This window comes from Pteropus vampyrus, unplaced genomic scaffold (genome assembly GCF_000151845.1).
Source record: "Pteropus vampyrus isolate Shadow unplaced genomic scaffold, Pvam_2.0 Scaffold290, whole genome shotgun sequence".
Taxonomy (NCBI): domain Eukaryota; kingdom Metazoa; phylum Chordata; class Mammalia; order Chiroptera; family Pteropodidae; genus Pteropus; species Pteropus vampyrus.
Window position 1 is genome coordinate 234,722 of NW_011889071.1, and position 20,070 is coordinate 254,791.

Consider the following 20,070-nt stretch of genomic DNA (forward strand, 5'->3'; position numbering starts at 1 on the left):
GTCAGTCTTCTGAATACCCCGGATCTGTAAGTCTGCACGGCGTTAATGCCCAGCACGGCGTTAATGTCTGTGAAGTATGAGAAACTAGTAGAGAAGCGTACTGAAACAGGGACAAAACTAGAATTTTAATCAATATGAAAATTAAGCCATCGTTAAATTGTTAAATCCTGACCATAAATTTTATCATGCTTTACCCATCAGAAGCCAAATGAAATAAACAACGGTAAAAGCCTGTGACACGCTTGACACATGAAGAAAATTCAGTGTGCTTCGCCATCTTTAGCATCTTACCCAGTCATTTCAAGAAAAAGGTGGACCGCATCAGATTAGTTAATTTTATAACATAATTTTATTTAATTTCGAGAATAAATTACCTGTGTTTTCGCTCTCTACAGTTAGTCGATTTTGGAACATGGTGATCCATGGGAAGCCCAACACATGAGAGGAGAAAGTGCAAATATAGAGCATGCCTATAACCCTTTCCCCGTCCTGGGCCAAGAGGTGACATCGCTAGTCTGTCCTGCAGACTTTTCACGTGAGCCCTGACTTGAGGCTTCCACTCAACACTGTGTTTCCAACGGTCACTACTAAGCAACTGCAGGTATAAGCAACATAAAACCCAGCTGCCGTTCCTGCCAGACAGGATTTCAAAACCACTGTAAATGAGGATTAAGAGCCGCTCGGCTAGACTTTGAAATCTTCATGAATCTTGAGCTTGGCCTTGTAGGATGCAGAGAACAGGACAGATCATATTTATAGAAAGAGAGCAGTAAGCGAGGGGACAAACGGGGAATGAGCTTGGCAGATCCAGGACACCAAGAGGAGGCTGGCTGGCATCGAGGAGACGGCGTGACAATTGGGGGGTGGGCACTTCTGCCCCCTTCCTTGCTGGCGCGGTCAGCGGGGCTCAGACATAGTCTGATCACTTGGCCTTCGGTGGGCAACTACTGGGATTGCAAAATGAACACACGCACTGCCCTTTTTCTGTCGTAAAAATTTCTATCACTAAAAATTTCTTTAAAAAAACAAGAAACCTTTTGGCTTTGTGTGGCAGTTGGTAAAATTCATGGACAGGGTGTAATAGTAATAATAACAATATAGCATTTATCGAAACCTTTTGATACTAAGCACTTTCCATGAATTATGCCATAGATACTATATTTTTCCTCCAGTTTGTAAATGAAGAAACTGTTGTCTAGTCTCAAGATAATGCCTTCCAAACTCTGCTTTGTTATTTAATAAACACTAGCAGAGAAGCAGGGGAAAATTAGCCCTATACTTATCAAAATTATTAGAGCAAAAGAACAGAAAATTGTCAGACATAGATATGTCCAGTTTTAACATATAAAGATATTTTTTGAATACATTTGATTACCTGTTTCATTGGCTATGAGTTCTTATAAATGTAAGCATATATGGATGTATAAATTACTAATGAGTTTCAGAGATAAAGATTTACCATTCCCTACCCAACTTATCAACTTATCACACTTCTCTCTTTGAAAGTTATTATGGCAATAAAGTAGGCATTCATTTATTATCTTTCCCCTTTTATAAACTATTAATTTGCCCTAGCCAAGAGATGACTAGGTCCTTTCCAAGATGAGATTTTCCTCTCCCAGAGTTGAATAAATGTATTTCAACTTTAAATTCTCATCACATAGAATTCTATGACAATGGACATGACCGTCAGGGAATGGTAGTACCCTATCACGGGAGTAGTTTATATTTTCGTTCAAAGTAAACAGTCTTCAGCTTACCTTCCTGGTGCAGTTCAGCAGTTTCAATGTGCCCTGTGAAAGTACTGTTAAGTGGTGCTTGAATTCCTCCTGGATATTCATTTTAAGAAATTGCTTCAACTTGCGAGCAGCACTTTTTAAAAACGTAGCTTCCTATTACAGAAAAATCAGAAGGCTGTGGTTTAAATAAAATATTACACGATAAGCAATCTTAAGGATCCTAAAGCGAGAACTGTGTTGCTAAAGAACACCCCACCCCCACCCCAACTTTCTGTTCCAGTTAATCACGTGACTGACAAGTAACTGGACTAAAACCGTTTAGCTCCTAGGTGACAGCCTGAAGTGCCTAGAACTTGGTTTAATGATTATCTGACTTTTTAAATTCTCTTTCTTTGTTATATATGTGTGATCTCATCACTTACGGGTCAACATGTAACAAGTTTATTTAATTTTAGACAACATAACCAAAGGAGAGGTCTCCTGGGAAGCAACAATAATAGAAGGTATGTGTGATTTTTTTCTTACTGTTATTTCGTTGGCACCTTTTGAGTTATGGGTGACTAGCTGGCAATAAGAAAGGGTCGTCTGCACCTAAAACAAGTTTTTCAGATATTTAAGAAGTTAAAAAAAATGTATGGGTATACTCTTAGATGCCATGAGGTTAATTCAGCTCTAATGAGTTTTTAAAAAGATATCGAATGCCACATAGGTTTTTCTAGAAAGAAATGACACAAAATTTTGCTGGATGTTTTGTAAATTGTATTATTACACCAACTAGAAGTGGTAGTGGTGTGAAGATTAGCAAATATTGAAAGAAAAAAATTTGAAATGCTCACAACTAAATTATGCCCATAACTCGTTTGTGTGTGTATGCAAGCGGTCGCTCTAACAAGCATTTTATAGCATAAAAAAGTCAGAAGTGAGAGATATGTGTGTCTTTGAATTCAGCAGTTCTTCTAATATTTTCTAAGTAAAAAACAAAATGCTAAAATAAAATCATAATACTTATCAAATAAGCACAGGGCTATTCATAAAATAAAAGTATAAAAGAAGACCATAGTATAGCTTAATATATCAGCGGTCATTGTCTAGTTAGAACTAAAAAATAATGTTAATATAATCAAATATAATATCTAACAGATAAGAAAAATATAGGCTTCTATGAAACTAAGCTCAAATAATATATAAATTCCAAATAATGGTCATTACCTTATTATCATCACATGAATGCTTTTTAAAAAAGTTAGGTTCATTATCCAGGCAATTGCTCTCATTTTCTCTCCTGTCCTATAATAAATAATAAAATTACATGATTAAACTGGAGACTTCACTAATATGTAATTATAAAAAGACAGCGTTTAATATTTAGTATTTATATGTACATTTTAAGGAAATAACCTTAGCCTGGCTGGGCTGACTAGGCATGAAGAATACTTTTCTATAGTTGAAGAATAAACAAGTATATACAAAAACCCCCACATATTTAGAGCTTCCCCCAGATTCCATAGTTTAATCTCAGAAATAATTGAGAGAATCTGGCCCGCTGGGGGAAACAAAAGTACCTATTTTATACAGATAAGATACTATACATTTTGAAATCATGAAGTTGAGATGCATTTAAGAGGTTATTTGGTCCAATTTCCTGCCACTATCAAACAGAAACAAAGGGAATTTACATTAGAATGAAGGGAAAACCTCTCTCGATAATGAGAGTAAAGCTGAAAGTCATTCTACAACATTTTTAACAAGCCAAGTTGTCTGGGGTGATTGAGGTAGAATTTTGCTAAGGACCCATGGAACTAAATGTGTGTGTATTGTAATGTAGGAGTGCAAAGGCAGATGGGTACGTTCTAATATTTCATTTCTGAGGAATGTAGTAGTAGATGGTGGGGATCACCCGAGTCGAGAATTCAATTGACATATTAGGAAGAATTTCCTAAGGATTCTTATGCACAGGGTTGGACAAGCTCTGTCCAGCAAACTAGCATTTAATTCCATGCTATCAGAGCTTCTAGAAGGACTTCAAGCAATCTTAGTCACCAAAGAAACAGGATAAAAAGTGGAGTAATGGCAGGATTTGGTTATGGACTTCGGATCATCTTCTGCCTCTTAAAAAAGTGTGCATTACTCTTGTCGTTTGTGAAAGGGAACTGCCCAGCTCAGCCCTGACTAGCTAGTTGTCTCCCCTAGGGAGGTGTGAGAAACACTGGTAAAGTTTACAGTCCGGGGGAACAGACTTTTACCAAAAGACCGAGATCTCATCACAGGGCTGTAAAATGCTTCCTTCCTCCCTACCCCTCACCACTACATTACTAAAAGCCTCTTTACCACAGATCCCTATACCCAAGACATCCTGTCCACATTTCAACAAAAAAATGACAAAGCCTACTAAAAGGCACAAAAGCACAATTTGAAGAGACAGCAAGTATCAGAACCAGAGTCAGATATGACAGAGATATTGGAACTTTCAGACCAGAGATTTTTCAAAACTATGATTACTATGCTAAGGGCTTTAATGAGAAAAGTACACACCATGAAAGAAAAACGGATAATGTAAACAGACAGGTGGGAATGCTAAGAAAAAAAAAAATCATGAAGAATTATTACCGATAAAAAACACTGTAACAGAATGATAGGCTCTTTATCAGACTAGACATAGCTGAAGAAAGAATCTCTGAACTTGAGGGTATGACAATGCAATCTCCCGAAACTGAAAAGCCAAAAGAAAAAAATACTGGGAGTGGAAGGGAAGGAATTTCTGAGAACAGTGGACACCTATGGTGTGTGTAACATGTGCATAGCGGAGTACCAGAAGGAGAAGAGAGAGAACAGAAGCAATATTCGAAGCAGTAATGACTGAGAATTTTCTCCATATTCATGCCACATACCAAACTACAGAACCAGGAAGCTCATAGAACACCAAGCAAGATAAATGCCCCAAATCCTATACTAAGCCACAACATATTAAAAACTTTAGAAAATCCAAAATAAAGAAAAATTCTTGAGAAAAGCTGTGTGTGGGGGTGAGGAAATCTTATAAAAAAGCGAACAATTATATCCAACTGCTCCTGGAAACACATGCAAGCAAGAAGAAAGTGTAGTGGAATGTTTAAAGTGTTGAGAACGGAAAAACCACCAAACTAGGATTCTGTACCCTGAGAAATTATCCTTCAAAGCTTTCCTGAGATCAGGAACAAGGCAAAGACGACCCTGTCACCAATGCTTTTCAATACCATATTGGAACTAGAAGGTATGCAAATTAGAAAGGATGCAATAAAACTGTCTTTTCTATTATGAGACATGATTAACTATGTAAATAATCTAAAAGAATGGAAAAAGAAAACACTTCCTGGAACAAATAAATGATTACAGCAAAGTTGCAGTATAGAGGTTATAGACAAAAGTTAATCATTTCCCTATATACCAGCAATGAACATGTGGAATTTGAAATTAAAAACACCATTTACAGTAGCACCTCCCAAAATGAAATACTTAGGTATAAACCTAGCAAAACATGTACAAGATCTTTATGAGGAAAACTATAATACTCTGGTAAGGAAACCTAAAGAAATGAAGAGCTATCCCATGTTCATGTGTAGGAAAACTCAATATTGCCAAGATGGTAGTTCTCCCCAATTGATCTAGAGATTTATTGCAATCTCAGTAAAAATCCCCACAAGTTATTTTGTGGATATGAACAAACCGATTTATATGGAAAGGCGAAAGATCCAGAATCGCCAACTCAGTATCGAAAGACAAGGTCAAGTCAGAGGACCGACACCACTCAACTCAAGACTTACTACGGAACTGCAGAGATGCAGACTGTGATAGTGGCGAATGGAACGGAGCAGAAGCCCAGAAAGAGACCCCCATAAGTGCGGCCTGCTGATCTCTGACACAGGAACAAAGGCAACAGAATGGAGCGACGAGTCCATTCCACCGGTGATGGAACCACCGGACATCCACATGGGAGACGTGAGTCTAGACACAGATCTTACACCCTTCCCAAAAGAAAAGAAATGACTTAGGATGGATCACAGTCGTGAATCTAAAGCAAAACAATAAAGCTCCTAGAAGGGAACACAGAAGGAAACCTAGATGACCTTGGGTATGGCAGTGACTTTTTAAATAAAATTCCAAAGGCATGATTCATGAAAGAAATAATTGATCATTTGACTTCATTTAATCAAAATCAAAACTTATATATATATATATATATATATATATATATATATATATATATTTCCCCTGATTATAGTAGCACTATCCATAGCCACATATATGGATGGGATGTATGTGTGTGTGTAATATATAACATATAATATACTGTATTATATAATATATGTGTAATTTATATTACATTAATTACAGTAGCTCTACCCATATTCATACTATATGTCATATTATTTAGCTTAAGTGCATTATATATTACACGCACATACACTCACACACCCCTACCTATCTCTTTGAAAACAAAGCTTGCAAATTAAAAATTGGTGAAAGATTGGAGGAGGCCCAGTTTTATCTCCCTCGACTGGGAATCCTGCCCCACCCTCCTTTCTTCCAGGAAGAAGCTTGCTTGAAAATTCTCCTTGGTGTGGCCCAGCGTTTGTCTGTTGTTGTTGTTGACTCAATCGACAGACTTCATTTTGTTAAATACAAAAATAGATCTCTCTTCAAGTCTGGATTTTTGCTTCAGTTTCATTTATTATTTTTTCTTCAGAATCATTTATTTTTCATAGATTAGCTCTCTGGACTTTGTTTATAGTATCGATTAGCTTCTCTTCATTGTCCATATACTCATATACACAGACTAATAGGCTTGTGTGTATGTGGGATGTGTGTGTGTGTGTGTGAGAGAGAGAGAGAGAGAGAGAGAGAAGTAAAAAGATAATGTGTATAGTTGTATAGTTATATGAATTCTTTGCCTCTTCTTTTTTGGAGATTTGACATGTCTGTCCGTGCAGTGATTACAACAGTAAAGCCCTCTTCTTTTTTGTACGCACATTGTTAGAATATAAGCCTTTAACTTCCTGCCTGATGGAGATGAGCTTCTGTCAAAATACCGTGTGATTTCTGAAATTCCCTAGTGACAACCACTAAGGTCGCCCCGCCTGTTCTGGAGAGGGGTCACGTCACTGAGACCAGAGCATTGTCCTGGGTGTCGGAACGTCAGGCGCTCCTCCATAAAGAACACTGTGCTTTCCTTTCCACGTCTCCCCTGTTCCTCCCCTCTTCATCATTTAACAGTCAGGTGTTTTTTGTTTTGTTTTTGTTTTTGTTTTTGTTTTATGGAATTTAATTCCACTCCCACCTCTGGGCTGGGCTTTGATTGGTCGAACACTTAGATGCTAAGTCAATAACAGTTATCCCATCTCCCCTGCCAGAGCAAGTGGTCAAATAACCAAAGTCTAATGCAGTCAGGGCCTTGGTGTTCCACTGGCACAAGGGTCGTGGCCCAGGTGATCCAGTCGCAGTTTAGCTAGGACCTTAGTTAATTAGTTATAGGCAAGAGGACGCTCATTTTCCTGGATTCGAAAGAAGCAAGAAACCGATCGCTACCGATAAGCCACGGCACGAAGCCCAACGGCACATGGAGAATTGCAGAGTGCAAAGAATCGTAAAGAGGTGGAGCCGAAGTTCTGATGAAGCCACAGCTGCTGGGCTTTCCACCTCGGTAAGCCGACGGGCACTCCTTCGTGTGTAAGGTCACTCGATGTCCAGCTTTCCCCTGCGTTAGGAAGCACACTAACTGATTCACCTTCTTCAGCCTGGAGCATCTTCTGACCGATGCCCTGGATTCCAATTGCTCTAAAAACAAGCCCCTCTTCCGATGCAGCTACTTTTACCAGTGAGAGTCTGTGGTTGCTCCTGCCCTAACGTCTTCGCATGGTCAGGCGACGTTCACCTCAAGCATTAAAATGGCTCTGCTCCTCTCCTGACTTGAGATGTTTAGAGCAACTTATTTTTCTGGAGTTTGTCCTCCTGTTAAAGGGAGGAGTTTCTCCTCCTGATAAAAAAAAAAAAAAAAAAAAACTCACAGGTCCCATTTAAGGAAATGTGCTCTTCCTACAATGATTGACAGTGCAAGCAGCACCTAACACAGCAATCACAGCCACCATCACACCCTATAATCCCAGATAAAGCAGATTCACGAATAGGCTGAGTAGGGAGGCCGACACTGGGCAGAGCTGGCACACAAACAGGTTTGCCCAGTTACAAAGTCCATGCTTTTTCTGCGGCACCAAGTTTGCCATCTAAGTCATGTGAACTTGATTAAAATTTTTCAACAAAATTTAATAGAACAGTCGAGAGTATAAATTCTAGTCAAAACAACAAGAACATACATTATTTTCTAAATCCTAAACCCTGTCCACATGCCACAGCTTACATTCCTTTCTGTTTGCTTATTCATTATGCGTCTACTTAACGTACATACATATTCATATTTTGTGCATAAAATAGAGCAATAACTGCCTTAATAGTAGTCAAGATAAAATGTTCTAAAAGAAAGATTACTTCTGGCTGATCTTATGAGTGAAGTATAACCTGAGCTCAGTCTTAAAGGTGCTGAAATCTGAACATGGAATATTTGGGGAGAAGGGGGAGGAAGGACATTCCAAACGAGAGAGCACAGCAGAGGCCTGGCAGTGCACACGTGCGGGGCTCGTCTGGGACGCAGAGGCAGTCCAGTTTGGTCGTGGTGTGGGGAGGCCGAGGGGCAGTGCAGAGTGCTACTTAGGCTAGAAATGCAGACTGGCAGCAGACTCTGCTTGCCAAATGCCCAGATGATGTGTGAATCCTGCAGTCCAGTGGACAGTGGGTAACAACCTGTGGAAAGTTGTTGGGTGGGCGTACGGCATGATGTCAGCTCTGCTTCTGACAACGGTACATGCTGTGGAAGAGTTCTGCCACATTGCTGACTGCGATGCTTATCTACTTTGCCTGGACAATCAGATTAGGTGGTGGGTAGATGTAAATTATGGAGAAATAGTGCGAGGAGGTAGATATAAATCACATGAGAAACCGAAGAATCAGAAGGAAGGCTGTCGGTAATGTACAACCAAGCCAGGTCCAGCTGCATGAAGGAACTGACTCCCATTTGGGGATATCTTATTAGGTAGACAGGCGTTCTTTAGTTTGGAATAGGCACTGTGAAAGAAATGATAAATTAATCAACTGCAGACATAACCATGTTCTAAATTTTCTACCAGAAAGGAGAAAGAAAACACATACAAAACTAATGTGAGTATCTGTGCACTTAACCATGCTGACCCTCTTTAGTGTTTTGTATTTCTCTATTTCTGAGAATGCGTCCTCAACGGACAGGTTTTGAGAAGACAGCACGTGTTTGCGAAGACTAAGACAGCACATCCTTATCAAACCCGGTTTTCCTTCCCTTCATCACCGCCCAACTTCGCTAAGTTAACGAGGCAGGAGAGAAGAGTAGCTAAAATTTTTCGGCGTTAGCATTTATTCTTTTTTATGGCAATACGTATTTACATATGTTAATTATGCTCTGACAGTCAAGAAACAGGAGACATTGAACACAGTAATTTCATAGCCAGAACATGTTTCCTGCTCAATGTTATGCTAAAATTCTAAGGCGACTATAGAGTACTATTAATTCACAACTCAGTCGAAGCTCCGAGGCTACAAACTGTGATTACGGTAGTTGCCATGCCTCCCCATGCCCAAGAGCAGCCCAGGGAAAGCAGTTCTAGTGAAATTTATCGTTGCTTTGCTTCTCTAACTTACACTCATAAAATAACACGCTTTATATCACATGGCTCCCTAGTACGTAAACAGTAGCAGAAACAGCGAGTTACATTCCCGAACAATTAAGATCGCAGGTCATCCACCATAGAGAAGACTCTAGGAATAAAGCGAAGAACACCAGCCTAAAAATAACATTGAAAGTGACTATATTCTCAAACGTGGTGTTTCAAAACAATATCATGAAAGTGCCCCCCCACACACACTCTTTATGCAAAACAGACAAGAAACCCTGTGAGTGCGAGTTTCCACTTGTGAAAACACCTCTCTAGAAGTTCTTTGATGAGGCTCAATTGAAGAAGAATCAATCAACAAAAAGCATGAGAAACACTTAAACAGTGTTATGAATATGGAACAAAGGAGGATACCACCAAGGGGAAAATGAACAAATCTTGGTTGTTAAACCTATCCTTGATCTTGCGCAAAGTTCCATATTCATGGGAGGGCTTTTTCTGGAGGCGAGTATATATTTTCTATTTATGGGAGGCCTTTCCAGCTTTGCCAGCATACCCTAGATACGTTGCTTGTTTTTTTATTCATTTGTATTAATCAACGTGTGGTTATGTACACTTGGGGATAAGAAATGGTGTTCTAAAACTCTATGATTCTGCAATTAGCAGATTTCCCTAAATAACAATATTCATGTCAAATACGGACACTAAAAATTTATTCAAACCTAGCAGCATACCCAGCTGTAGCTGGAACAGTACCGCAGATGAGAGTGGCACATATATTACTCGGTGTGTGTAGGGATGTTGTTGCGAGAGTTATATAAATGTTTCAGGCATGTTCTCTGTCTATTCTAAATAGACTGTAATTCATGTAATGGAAAGAACATTGAAACAGGGGTGTGGATAACTGCATCCTAATATTTCCACTAATAGATGTGAAACCGGAAATTTAGAAGGTATCGTTGCAGACATTATTTCTAACATGAAAAAATGTTGTAGGAGCCGTCACTTTTTGAATGCATACTAAGTTCCAGGCATTGCTTCATGAGCTTTACATATGTTAATTCATTTCGTCCTTAAAATAACCCCATGAAATTAGAAATAAGGAAACTAAATAAGGAAATAAGGGAACTAAAGCATGAAAAAAGTTAAGTAACTTAGCCAGTGTCTCATAGCTAGCAAGTGGGAGATTCAGGCTGAATATATACACAGGGTCCATTAGGTCATGAAAAAAAGATTCATTATAGATTATTTACAGTCAGATTAGAACCATATCTGTGGTCTTCATGGGGAACAGAAACCTTTATTTCTGTGAAGTACATTTCTAACCTCAGTCTTCAACGCCAGTGATGGTCATAGAATTGATAACCTGCGTAAATAATCACCATTCATTGAGAACAACTGAAGCTCACGTATTATTATTATGTGATCTACAAGGCTGATGTCTTGGTTGGTTATTGACCTTCATATGCACATGGTAACGATGCCAAATCCCGTAAAACTTACAATATTGCCAAATCTGATTGTGACATAAAGCCGGGTCCAAAACTAATTTAAAAATCACCAACATAGTAATTCTCGCAAAATAGCTATTAAAGAGTGGGAGTATCAGAACCCCACTGTCCTGAAAGATCCAGGCACAGACTCGACACAGCCCGGCGGGCGTGAGGAAGCCAGGCCTTTAACAACGGGCACCTAGCGGAGGGGACTCCGAAGGGGCCTTCCTGCTTCACGAGGACAGGCCTTGTCATCACGCTGGGACCCTGGCCACCATCTCGTCGCCCCTGCTTTTCATAAACGCATCTGCATTTCAGAAATGCACGCGAAACGGTGCTGAGAACCCTGGACGCCGAACTCGACGGTCGTCCTGCATTCCCCTTCATTTTTGCCGCCTGCACACCCACCCGTGTTCCAGAGTCCTCTCAAAACTGCGATTCTCCCCTCGGTCACGCGAGTTCTTTGACAGAGCATTTTATTCATCTCTCCATTGGCAGATTCCAACTGGCAGACGCTTCATAAACATTTAACTGAACCATTAAGAATCAGAAGTGGAGATTTTACAGAGATCTGGAAAAACTGATTACAAACCTGCCAGCGTATGCACGCTGATCATTTTGGGAGATTTTAATCACTCATCAGTCTTACGATTACTATGCGGTAATGGTACACACTACCTTACAATAATGGCAGTCGGCAATTAACAAGCGTGCCCAACGTGAATTTGTTATCAGCGGTGCTTTTATATACTCTACTTTCTAATACTGCACTATTCACCTGAACTTCTATCACTTTCAACTACAGGACCCCTAAGATTTTATTAATGAGGGAATACGAGGGACCAGGTACTAGACTGAATATATTGAAAGATTCTAGTGAGCCGAGGTAGGCTGGTCACAGGTCAAACAAAAATAAAAATCTTCTGAAGAAAAATATCAAGGAAAGCAATGTAATCACTATAGCAGACGAAACTGTCCTGCAGAATCAGAGGGAGTGTTTATTCTGAGAGCAAGACCGTAAACACCAACATTCAAGACTTTAGATAGGTGACATCTACCTGTTTCGGAGTGGCGAGAAGTCACTATTGCCAATATGGCAAAAACATATAAGTCCTATAAGAAATTGTACAATGTGGCTCATGTATATCAACATCGTTATGCTGTAAATTAAAAATAACGTTTAATTTTTTCATGTAAATATGGTACAGTATTTTCATCCATTCAGTCAGTCGGTGTTTCTAAGGCGTCTGTTCTGCCAGGGAGTGTTCTAGATGCCGGGGATACAATGACTGATAAGAAAGTCTCTGTCCTCACAAATAAGAAAATTTCAGATAGAATAAAAGCCATAAGGAAAATATAATATTATATCGCAGGTAGGGGAGAAGCCACTCTGATTCTAGAAGGAAGGGAATTTTATGCTCATCAATTGAACTTTCCTTACGGTGTCTGCAGTTTTCTCTTTGTTGGTCGGATTTAGTGGCTAGAAGTTGTATCTTAAAAAAAAAAAAAAAAAAGAAAAGGCTGATGAGTGCTGCTCTGCCCCTGCATTTTGACCCAAATGCATAATTTTCTGCCTGTGCACTTTATATCTAAACAATCACTCAGCTGGGTAAAATTCTCAGGTCACATTTTATTCCCCTCAGAATTGTGTCGCTATTATCTTTTATATTTGTGTGGAAAATCTGAAGCCACTTAGATTCCCCACCCCCAAATTGACTTGCCATTTCCACCCAAATGCTTGCATTATTCTTCCTTTATGTTACTGACCATTGTTTTCTGTCAGTTTTTTATAATACATGAGATGCCCTGTGGTCTTCTTGCATTCGTTTTTTTAGTAATTTAGGGATGGGGGGAGTTTTCTCTCTCCTAGGTTATTTTACTCTTCCATTAGATCAGTTCTCTTTTGGAGAAATTGTTTTCCACAAATTGGCTTATTATTGTCTGTGTCATTTATGCCTGGTTGCCGTATGGTCTTCATCTTACATCTCCTGTGGCCCACTTGGTGCTGATACTTCTTCAACTCCGTACCCATAGTGCCCTCTCGCCTAGCAGAGAACATTACCGTTCCTCACCACTTCTCAGTGAGGCCATGGTACTGGCTGCTCTACCTGCTTTTGTGAAGCCTGGGGACACGGGGCGGATGGACAGGGCTGTCTGGACATGGGACTGCAGTGGGGGAGGGGAAGTAGGCACAGCTACGGTCGGGTATGCTGGTGAACGAGGACTGTGCTCTTTTTTAACTATCTCGGTGAACTGCCCTCTTTGAGAAGAGAGTGGTCGCCGGCCTTCAAGGTTCCTTCCAACTAGGAGTGAAGATTTCTGGCTTTGGACAGAGACCGTGACATTCAGGGGCCGTCTGCCCGCTTCACCTGCATGGCGCTGCAGGTGAAGAATTTTGTCTACGTTTCTCAACATCTTATGAGTTTGCTAGCGCTGCCATAACAAATTCCCACAAATTGGGCGGCTTAGAACAGCAGAAATTGATCCTCTCACAGTTCCGGAAGCCAAGTCTGAAATCGGGGTGCTGGCGGGGTCCCGTGCCTCCCTCCTAGCTTTTGGAGGCTGCCACAGTCCCGGCCTTCCTTAGCTCGACACGGCCTAACTCATCTCTGCCTATCTCCACGTGTCTCTTCTGCTCAGCTCTTTACTTCTAAGGATGCCTGTTATAGGATTTAGGACCCGCTTAATCCAGGATGTTCTGGAAGATTCTTCAAAGACCCTTCTTTCAAATAAGGATGCATACATCACTTCCAGGTGCACATATCATCTGGGGTGCCACCCTTCAGCCCACCATACCACCTACAGTATTGTCTTTGGAGGGGCGTTGATTTAAGAGTTGCTGTCAGTCTTGCGGGTTCTTGAAAGGTTTTTCTCGTTCCCAGGCTGCCAGTTTTCAATGCCTTTTCTTTTGCACAAAGAAGTGTCTTCTCCTTAGTTCGATCTTCTATTTTGTATTTTTGCAAGGTCTGAGGTGCCCAATTTCGGTTCACTTTAATGTCTGTCATCGTGCTCCAGCAGGACAATTTCGGTCACGGACAACGGCAATACGTATACCTGTAGACTCTACGGGATCACCTAAACGGTGGGTTCAAGCCCGTTGGGAAGGCCACGATCTATGTGACAGCATGTCTTTGTTCTGATGAGATCAGAGTAGTTTTTAAAACAGGTATGACATGCCTTGGCAGACTGCGTTACTCAGAACGTCATAGCTATTCAGTATTTCTCTGATTAAACCATTTCTATCCACATTTGCTAGGTTTGCAGAAATTTCTCTTTTCAGTGTTCTGAGTTGTCTGAGAACATAGAGTTTATTCCGTACAAACAGACTGTTACCTTCCACTTGCCAGGTATGGAAAACAGGCCTATGTGACCCATCCACAGCTTTTGGCTTATGCTTTTTCTTTTTTTTTTTTTTGATTTCTGTTGCAGCTACGAGGTATCAACACAGAAAACCCATGCAACATAGTCCTATGTTCTTTTTCGTCCAGATATTTGTACCAGCTCCAAGCAGGCAAAGGCCTCAAAAGTACCAAAAGGCCTCAAAGGTACCAAAAATTATAATTATTTAATTCATACTTATATGCCCAAAATTGTCTCCAAAGAGATCTGCAATGGCAGGGTACTCAGAACTGAAAGTTACACCGATCCTTACACGTTTTTCCCAGAGTAAATTTTCCCCCCAACAAATATCTGGAATCCAGTGTTGAGTCCAAGTTACCAGTCAGGATTCCTTTCTCTCTTGATGAATTCCCCCTGTCAGTGGGTATCAGCCAGCAGCAATTCAGTCTTTCACAAAGAATCTAATATCATAAGACTTTAAAATTAAAAGGTAGGGTTCTTACCTTCATTCTGCCCAGGAAAGTATCTATGGGAATGTAATTATTTCCTCCCTAGCAACTAGCTGTGCATATCAAAGGATGCTGGATTTGGAGAATTTATATAATTATAACTGCTAGTCTTTTATTTTTTAATTATTCGATTTTACTTTTTTAAGTGGACTATTTTTAAACAGTTTAGGTTTACAGAAAGACTAGAAAAAAGAGCAGGGAGTTCACATATATCCCCTTCACCCCATCCATACTTTCCCCTGTTATTAATGTCTCGCACCTGCGTGGAACCTTTGATAATTCATGAATCGATATCGTTACGTTGCTAACAGCTTATGTCCATAGTGGACATTAAGGCTCACTCTTCGTGCGGTAAAGTTCTGTGGGCTTTGACGAATGCATGTCAGACAGTCTCGCTCTAAAATCACACTGTGCACCACCTGCTCGTTCCTTTCCACTTCCCTCCCTCCCCATCCCCTGGCAAACACTGGTCTGCTTGATGTCACCGTAGTTTTGCCATTTCTAGAATGTCATATAGTTGAAATCGTACAGTACGCAGTCTTTCAAGACTGGACTCTTTCACACAACATGCATTTAGGAAACCTTGTGTCCTTTAGTTTCTTGGGAGCTCGTTTGTTTTCTATCACTGATTATATTCCACCGAACAGAATGGTAAGGTGTCTGTCCAGGTACTTTGCCTATTTTTTTATTGGATTGTTTCTTTTGTTATTGTTGAGTTTTAACAATTCTTTGGATGTTTTGAAAGAAAGCCCTTATTTGCAAATATTTTCTCCCATTCTGTGGCCTGTCTTTTCATTCTTGTAACAGAGTTTTAATTTTAATGAAGTTCAACTTGATCCTTTTCTCTCACGGGTAGTTGTATCTAAAAAGTTATCCCCATATCCAAGGTTACCTAGATTTTTTTTACTGTTATTTTCTATGAGTTTTATAGTTTTGTGTTTTACATTTAGGTCCATGATCCATTTGGAGTCAATTTTTATAAAAGGTGCAAGGTCTGTTTTTTGTGTGTGTGAATGTTAAGTGGCTCCAGCACTATTTGTTGAAAAGACTATCCTTTCTCCATTGAATCGGCTTTGATCCTTCGTCAAAGATCAGCTGACTGTTCATCCACCAATTCAGTGGATTTGTCTATTCATTCACCAATATCAGTTTTGATTTCTCTAGCTTTATAACTGATAGTGTCAGTACGCTTTGTTTTCCTTTTCAATATTGTGTTGGCTATTGTGAGTCTTTTAACATTCCATATATACTTGAGAATCAGGTTGTTGATATCCACAGTGACTTGCTGGATTTTGACTGGAATTGCATTGACCGGGAATTGCATTGATCAAGTTGGAAAGAATAGATTTCTTAACAATATTGAGCTTTCCTATCCATGAACATGGAATATGTTTCCATCTACTTAGTTCATCGATTTCTTTCATCAGAGTTTTATAGGTTTTCTCATATAGATAGTGTACATATTTTGTTATGTTTATACCTGAGTATTTTTTATGCTAATGTAAATGGTGTTGTGTTTTTAATTTCAAATGCTGATTGTTCATTGCTGGTATAGAGAAAAGCAATTGTCTTTTGTGTATTAACCTTGTATACTGCAACCTTGCTGGAATTGCTTATTAGGTCCAGGAGTTCCTTTGTTGATTCTTTTGGATATTCTATGAAGACAATAATGCCATCTGTAAACAAAAACTATCTTATTCCAACTGTACATATTTTATTTCCTTTTCTTGTACTGCTGGATTAGCTAGGACTACCCAAAGGACGTTGACTAGGAATAGTGAGAGGGCACGTCATTAACTTGTTCTTAAGCTTAAGATAAAGAGGCTTTAAAGTATTAAAGGGTTTTTAAGAAGGGGAGAGAACGTATCAGATTTGGATTTTGGAATGGTAGCTCAAGTGCCGGGAGAGAGGACAGGTGTACGCTGGAGGGAGTGAGACCAGCGAGGGCCCCTGGAGGCTGTGGAAGCGGTCCCCGCGATCGTTGCTGATGACCGGAACGAAGACGGCAGTAGCAGAAGCCAGCAGAGCGAATGAGTTATGCAAGCGTCACGGGGACGTACTGATCCCTAGGATTTGGTGGTGAGTGAGGCGGAGGAGGAAGGGCGTCAAGGGTAAGTCCAGGCTGTCAGGACTGAATGACTGGACAAGTGCAAATGCTTTCACCTAAGACAGAGAACGCGGAAGCAGGAACAGGCTAAAAAGTGATGAGCGTTAGTTCTCTACCGTGCATGATGGCCACAGTACACCTGGGTAGAGGTTTGTCACTGATATTTGAATTAAATGGCTCTAAAAGTCATGGAAGAGGTGCACACCTGAGGGTACTGGAGAGCTCTCTATGCAAAGACAGAACTTGAATCTGCGAAGACCCTAGAACAGAGATAGAGTTAAAAGCAGTGAAAATTATAAAAGCCAATTATAACTTATTGGTCATTAGATATTAAATTTCACAACTTATAATAAAGGACAGCCCTTCATGTACATGTATTAGACTGAGTCATTCCTAGAAAGTATTTGGCCTTCTCCAGCAGCCTTTATGTTTTTAACCAGCCTCTATTCTGGTAACTAAGAGTTACATAATCATATGAGTCATGTTTAGGCAAAATAATTTTTATGGATAAAATAATGTATAACATCTAAAACTAGTTTATATTGGATATCAGAACAGTACCTGACATTTGATTCATAACGAATCTCCAAAGATACAAATGTTCGAGAAAAAGACTTCCTAGCTTATTTGAAACAAGTTCTGGGTTCTCATTAACTTATGTCGTTGATTTACAATTCATATATTATTTCTCATACGTTATTGCAATTCCTATTATTATTTGTATGGAAAACTACTAGGTGGAAGGTACCATGCTAAGCATTCTGTAGAATGCAAAGATGAATCAAACATAAACTTAAGATACTTAAAGACTAGTATGGAGAAATAAGATACAAACTCGGGTAAGCATACAAGGAGTACAGAGTTAAGAATCAAAGACAATTTAAAAATGAAATTAAGACAACAAGCCCATTTACAGTAGCATCAAAGACACATAAAATACTTAGGAATAAATATAACCAAAGAAGTTGCAAGCTTACAGTCTGAAAACTACAAAACGTCGTTGAAAGAAATGACAGAAGGTCTAAATACATGGAGAAACATCGTGTTCGCTGATCAGAAGCACGGTTATGCGTCGTTAAAGGGACAGCGCTCCCAAATTGATCGACAGGCACAACAAAATCACTTTCGGGATCCCAGCTGACTTCTTCCTAGAAACTGACAAGCTGATTCTAAAATCCACATGGAATGAATTGCAAGGGACGTGAACTAGCCAAAACAATCTCAAAGAACAAACGAGCACTCACACTTTCCGATTTCAAAACTTACTCCAAAGCCATGGCAATAAAGACAGAGGGAGGTCCTGGCACAGGATAAGTGCACGCATGTGAATGGAATAGAACTGGACAGTCCAATAAACCCACACATGTGTGGTCAAAGCCAGGACTGCTCACTGGGGTAAACAAGGGTCTTCTCCAAATATGGCTTATTCGTTGCTTGAGAAGGTAATTATCTCTGAATAAATTTCACTTCAGCCCTTGATTATATGTCCACCAAAGACAGCAGCTTGCCTTTCCTCTCCCTCCCTCCAACTCCCCCTTCCCCGCTCCGCCCAACCTCCCCTTCCCCCTACCCTCCTCCTCATCATTATTATTGTCATTATCATCATTGTTATTATTTGGAAGAATTTGACACAGCATTGCACATAGTAGGTAGGGGGTTGATAAATATTTATGAAAAAAGGAAAATAATCAAGACAGGTCAGCGATAAAAGAAGAGAGGAAGGGGAAGGAGGAGAAACAAGAAAACATGATGTTTTCCATGTCTCAGAAAATATGAGCACTGTGGGGTCCCCGGAGATCATTCAATTTCCACATTTTATAAGGAACTTAAAAGCTCTAAAGAGGTGAAATGAGGTATTCAAGTTCACCGCGCTTGCTAAGAACAAGGCTAGTAACAAATTAGATCTGATTCTTCACTCAGCGTCCCTCACACTACACTACTATGCTGGTTCACTGAAAAGCAATCTCATCAAGAGTATCAGTGAAAACATATTTATCCTTAAAATAGATTTTAATCATAGATTCTAAAATAAAATGTGTAAGTTCAAAATAATTGCTAATTGAATTTAAGATTCAGTTTTTTTTTCTTCTACATTATTTCTATTTTGTCACTGTAGAGCTAAATGCTGAAAAACAAACAAGCAAACAAATAAGCAAACCCGTATCGGCTAATACCCACGGACTGTGACATATGGCTTTGCAGACCTGATGCCACAGAATTTAGGTGTCAGACTAAACTCAGGGCACTATTCTAATTTTTCCTCTTAGGTTCTTAAAATCTTTCTAAATGAGGGCGGGACATACATACAGATCACCGAAATTCCTCAAAAATAGGAATCTCTGGGCCCGCGGCCTAGCATTCTGTGTCTTAACAAGTCCGTGAGGCTCACTCTGAAGTACCCTGAGGTTATGTATGATGCCCCAGCGTGGCCCATCAGCAGTTCTCGCCTAATGACTCTCGTTGTTTCCCATTGTCTCCTTGCTTTCTATCCCACCTCCAAATCATCTACGTGGTTGACAGAAAACAAGTTATAAGGTAAAAACCTCACGGTGTTACCATCAAATATTGACTGAGCGTTCTAGTCTTTTAGGGCACAGCAGTGAACACAAAGGACAAAGATTTCTGTTGTTGTGACACTTTCATTGAGTGTCTTCTTTCTCCCCCCTCTAGACTCCTCAGTGATTTCCTGGTGCTCAGGCAAAGGTCCGAACTCCTTAGCAGCTGGGGCACAGTACTCAGTGGTCCAGGCTTCCTCTGAGGGTTCGGGTCTCATCTTGCATCCTCCAAGCCAGTCATGCCATGCCAGCTGGTTCCCTAACTACATCCCTTTGCAAGGTGATCCTTCCTCTCCCCAGAGGGGCCCCCAGCCCATTCTTTTGGTAACATCTACATGTGTTTTAAGATTCAGAATTACGTATGACCAAAAGTTATGCAAGAAATATTGGATCTGAATAGGCCTATTAAAGAAATATAATCAATAATTAATAACCTTCTAAAACAGAAAGCACCAGGCCCAGATAGGTTCACTGGTGAATTCTACCAAACACTTAATTAAGAAAGAAATCAGACCAAATTTCTAGAATTTCTTTCAGCATATGGAATACTTCCTAATTCTGCCTATGAGGCCAGCATTACCTTAATACTCAAACCCGA

The 20,070-nt window shown here is 39.9% G+C and overlaps 1 protein-coding gene and 1 long non-coding RNA gene across 5 annotated transcripts in view; one reads left to right on the plus strand and one right to left on the minus strand.

Moving 5' to 3' along the window:
* The window catches only part of LOC105302951, a 31,206-nt gene that overhangs the window by 6,851 nt on the left and 4,285 nt on the right, over positions 1 to 20,070 (plus strand). For 2 of the 3 annotated variants that reach the window (XR_002776463.1, XR_896881.2), the window contains 2 exons: positions 202 to 535; positions 2,195 to 2,242. This is a non-coding gene — a long non-coding RNA (uncharacterized LOC105302951). Of the gene's footprint in view, positions 1 to 201; positions 536 to 2,194; positions 2,243 to 13,926; positions 14,115 to 20,070 lie in introns of those variants that run through there. The other variant, XR_002776464.1, reaches the window with a different exon arrangement.
* The window catches only part of IL7 (interleukin 7), a 38,637-nt gene that overhangs the window by 4,785 nt on the left and 13,782 nt on the right, over positions 1 to 20,070 (minus strand). For both annotated transcript variants that reach the window (XM_023521076.1, XM_023521075.1), the window contains exons 3-4: positions 2,949 to 3,026; positions 1,761 to 1,892 (exon numbers count right to left, since the gene is read on the minus strand). In XM_023521076.1, coding sequence (XP_023376844.1) covers positions 1,761 to 1,892; positions 2,949 to 3,026 — 210 coding nt within the window. The remainder of the gene's footprint in view (positions 1 to 1,760; positions 1,893 to 2,948; positions 3,027 to 20,070) is intronic.